At 66.6% G+C, this 4,407-nt stretch overlaps 2 protein-coding genes across 2 annotated transcripts in view; one reads left to right on the top strand and one right to left on the bottom strand.

Annotated features, from left to right (window-relative positions):
- The window catches only part of AMSG_03708 (uncharacterized protein), a gene marked incomplete at its 5' end in the record, with an annotated part of 3,772 nt that extends 547 nt beyond the window's left edge, over positions 1-3,225 (top strand). Inside the window, one exon of the mRNA XM_013904167.1 lies at positions 129-3,225. Within this exon, the coding sequence (XP_013759621.1) occupies positions 129-3,199 (3,071 nt within the window). The 3' untranslated portion in view covers positions 3,200-3,225. The remainder of the gene's footprint in view (positions 1-128) is intronic.
- On the bottom strand, positions 3,220-4,310 carry AMSG_03707 (uncharacterized protein; the record flags this gene model as incomplete). The annotated part of the gene is made up of 2 exons (XM_013904166.1): positions 3,220-3,257; positions 3,293-4,310. 2 exons carry the CDS (start codon positions 4,308-4,310, stop codon positions 3,220-3,222), a joined length of 1,056 nt encoding a protein of 351 aa, XP_013759620.1.
- Between the last annotated feature and the right edge of the window lie 97 nt (positions 4,311-4,407).

Here is a 4,407-nt window from a genome sequence, read left to right as displayed (position 1 = left end):
CCCGACCGACGGGCCGTCGTCCGACTCGTAGTACCCCCCCTCCCCCCCCCCCCCCCCCCCTCCTCCCCGCTCCCCCTCCCCTCGTCCTATGCACTAACTTGCTTGTGGTTGGTGGCTGGTACTCGCAGGGCAAAGGCGGATCGCAGAGGCGCTGGCGGCGCCCAAGGCGACGGAGGCCTTTGCCGCGCTGGCGCCGACCCGACCGCCGTTGCCGTATCGACCGCCCGAGGATGCACCAGTCCCAGCCTCGCCCGAGGCCATCCTGCCGACGGCGCTGCTCTCACACATCACGACGGGGACGCCTGCTGTTGTAGCAGTCTTTCTGCCGTACGAGTTGGCGCAGGACGCCGAGGCTGCAGGCGCAATTGTGCACGACGTGACGGCGGCGGCCAAGGCGACGTCGACCAAGGTTGTGGCGGTCCTGGTCCAGGAGATGGAGCCCGACTCGTCTGAGTCGCAAAAGGAGGTGTTGGCGGCGATCCGGGCGGCGACGTCGCTGGCGTCGAAGCGGATCTTTGTGGTCTCGGCCGGCGGCGACGACGTGTCGGCCATGGCCAAGCTCGGCAAGGCGCTGACTGACCTTGCGGCGTCGTACTACCAGGATGAGGCGCGTCGGATCCGGCGCGAGAAGGAGGCGCTTGACAAGACGAGCCAACAGCCCGACATTGTGCGGGCGTACCTGACGATGGCGCTTCTCCGCGAGCTGCAGGGCGAGGTGGCCGGCGTCGGTGGCGGCTCGTCGGCGCTCAAGTACTACAAGTCGGCGTACTCGTTCCTTCGCGAAGTGCAGCCGGTCTCGCCACCACATGCGCTGCAGGTCCTCTGCGTGGCAGAGCTGGTGCACTTTAAGATCCTTGGGGCGTACTTTGCGGCCGACGACGGAGGCGAGGTCGTGGCTCAGTTCAAGGGCCACATGGCAGTTTTTGACCGCGGGCTGGCAGCAACATGGCTAGCGCCGTCGCACCTCGCGTACGCAGGTCACGCTTGGGTTGCTCGTCAGTACCACGTCCTCGCTGCTCTGGTGGAGAGGTACGGAGTGCCCGGCGTGTCGTCGCTCTCCAAGCCGCATCCGCTCCTTGTTCCCGGATACTGCTACCAGCAGGCAGCGGCGGCGACGTCGCGGCGGGCGGCGTCGCAGCTGGCGACCGGCGTTGTATCTGCAATGGAAGACCGAATTGCGGCACACGCGCCTGCACAGGAGCCGGCAGCGCTGCTCTTCTCGGGCCTCGGCGCCATCGGCTTGCTTCCATCCGAGGAGACCCAGGCTACTCTGGCGGCGCTGGAGGCGACGGTCGATGTTCACGCGCTGGTCCTTCGGTTCCTCACGCTTGCGCACGACTACTACAACGCCGAACGACCCCGCGCGGCACGGACGTTGGCGCGGATTGGTCGGCTGATGGCGGAGGCCCACTACGACGCCGGCAACTATGACAAGGCACTGGTCTTCTACCAGCGGCTGTACCCGGTCTTTGCCGGTGAAGCCTGGCACGCCATCACGGTCGACATGCTGCGCAAGATGGTGGTGGCAGCGACGGCGTCTGGCGCACTGACTCCCAGTCTCGAGTACGCGCTGCGACTGGCACTGGCAACGAGCGCGCCGCTGGAGGTCCGAGCCGAAGCGCTGACGCGGATCCACGCTGCGGTCGGTGCGGCAGCGCCGGCTGACATCGACGTCCTGCCCGTACCTGTTACAGGCTCGGGAGGCGGAGATGGAGTGGTTCTTGACCTGACCGAGCTGAGCATTCCGGCGTTTGAGCTCTCGGCAGCGTTTGGCGCTTCGACAGCCCTCATCGGAACCGAGCTCCGTGTTGCCATCCTGCTCCGGGCACTCACGCCTGCGCCACTCATTGTGAACAAGGTGACGGCTGCGGTGAGTGGCGGTGGCGGGTGCTCGCTGACGTTTGACGTTCCGTCGGGCCTCCTCGACTCGGCACGGGTTGTCCGGCTCGAGACGAGCTTTGTGCCGACAGCGCCGGGCAAGCTGACGGTGACCGAGCTCGCGTTTGACGTCGGGCCGACGCCCAACGCGCTCGTCCTGCGCGTTGGGAAGGTGCCGATTGCGCCCGTCGATGTCGAGCACCCCCCGCCGGCGCTCGACATTGTGGTGATGCACGCGCCGCCAGCGCTCATCGGCGAGCGGTACCCGGTTCGGGTGACACTGACGGCCCGGGAGGCAGTGACCGGTGGCGCGCTCCGGGTGGAGCCTGTCGACGCGTCGCGAGCGATTGGCGTTGCGCTGGCGCTGGAGGACGCAGAGCACAGTGTCGGCGCGATGCAGGCCGACGAGTGCGCCGACGCCGAAGTTGTGCTGGTGTCTGGGCCGGCACCTGTCGGCAGCAGTCTCGGCAACGGCGGGGCGGCGGCCTCGATGATGTCGATGACGTCGCTGGAGGCGTCGGGTGCGGCGGAGATTGCGCTCCGGGCGGTGATCGAAGTTGCGGACGGAGTGCGCAAGGCGCACCTGTTTGTGGTTCCGCTCTGCGAGCCGTTTGTACCACACTTTGAGCTCAACCCGCTGCCGTGGGTTGTCGGCGAGGTTGCGTATCTCATGCTCCGGCTCGAGTACTCGGCGGCGCACGATGTGGTGGTGGAAGGCGCCACTGTGTCGATCTCGGGAGAGAAGGGCGGAGGCGCACACGCGGCAGACGTGGTGGTGGTCTCGGAGCACGCGCCGGCAACGGCGCTAGCGCAGGGCGAGTCGTGGAACGCTGTGTTTGCGGTCAAGGCGCGGAGCGTGGGCAAGTGGCGCGGGGCCGTGGTGTCTGTGACTTGGCGGCGGGCTGAGAGCGAGAGTGAGGCGGTGACCTCTGTCTTTAACGTGCCCGAGTACATCGTGCGCTCCGTGCCGCTCCGTGCCGTCCTTCACGCGCCGCGGCGGTGCAAGGTCGGCGAGCCGTTTCCCGTCGAGCTGGACATTGTCAACGATCGCAGTGTGCCCGTCGAGGTGACGCTGAAGGTCTCGGGCGGCCCGTCATTTGTGTTTGGCGGCGACCGCAAGGCGACGCTGCATGTGCTGGGCTCGGAGACCCGGTCTGTGCGTTGGGCGGTGGTCGGCGTCCGCGAGGATGTTGCAGGCGCGCTGATGGACATCGAGGTTGTCGAAGGCATGGTCGGTGGCGCCGGCGCGTCAGCGAGGGCGTGGCGCATCCCAGTGGTGCGATCCGGTGGTGGCGAGTGTCGGGTCGAGGTGAGGCGGTGAAAGAGAGGAAACACGTGTGTTTAGCCGCAGAGCGGGAGAGGAGAGCCGAGGCGAGCGGCTTGAGGGCGTCGGGCAGGAGCGCGGGCGCGGCACAGTAGTTGTACGGCATCCACGAGTTCGGGAACGGGTAGAGGACGTACTCGTTGAGGATCATGAGAGCGAGGTCAAGGCCCTGCGGCGCCGGGGCGTCGGCAGCAAGACGGCCACGCGAGCGAAGGTCGGCGACAAAGGTAGCGAGGATGTCGGCAAGCTCGAGCTTCTCGTCGTAAGCGTTCCACTCGTCGAGATGGGCCTGGTCGCGGAAGCAGAGGCCACGCCAGACGAGCGAGACACGCAGGTCCGAGGTCTTGTAGGTGGCGACAACGTCGCCGGAGCGGGTGACGACGTCCCAGGTGGCGTCGCCGCGAAAGACGAGCTTGTTGGCGTCGGCGCGCTTGAGGATGGGCAGGTCGGTGGCGGTGGGGCGAAAGGCGTCAGTGCCGTGGACTTGCTTGGAGCCGTCAAGAATGATGCCGGCGTTACGAGTGGCGTTGAAGACCTTGACCTTGCCGCCGGGACCCTCGGGGTAGTAAAAGAACGCACCACCGTTGACCTTGTTCTCGGGCCAGTCGTGGATGTAGGCGACGCCCTGGACCTGGCGGATGCGGCGGTCCTCCCAGAGCTCCGACCACTGCATGGCCACAAGGAGCCAGATGGGGAGGTCAAACCGGGTCGCACCCCAGAACCATGGGGCGTCAAAGTGCATGGGCACCTGCTGGCCGGGGATCTGCACAATGATGGCGAGCTGGAACGGCTCGACAATGGGATTGTCGACGCCGAGATCGCAGACGCCAGCAGCGCCGTCGCGGTAGCCTTTGGACTCAAACAGGGTCCGGAACTCGGGCATAGAGGTGAGAGAGTCGTCAGAAGTGAAGAGGAACTTGTTGAACGAGAGCATGCGCGAGACGAGCGACTCGTAAGACTCCTTGAATCCCCCGCGACCGCCCGAGAGGATGTAGTGACGCCCGATGTCGAGCCGTGCCGGGAACACACACTTTGTATTGGTCTTGTCCGGCACCATGTACCCGTGAGCGCAGCTGCCATCGTCGCGCAGCGGCTGGCCCTCGCCCATGTCGTCGATGGCTGATGTCTGCAGGTGCGGGTAGGGAGGAAGAGAGTAAGTGTTGCATGCGGGGCAGAGCGGGAGGGGAGGGGGGGGGGGGGGGAGG

This window comes from Thecamonas trahens (assembly GCF_000142905.1).
Source record: "Thecamonas trahens ATCC 50062 unplaced genomic scaffold supercont1.14, whole genome shotgun sequence".
NCBI classification, from domain to species: domain Eukaryota; order Apusomonadida; family Apusomonadidae; genus Thecamonas; species Thecamonas trahens.
Note: the sequence above shows the minus strand (reverse complement) of the source record. Positions and strands in the feature narration are given on the sequence as shown.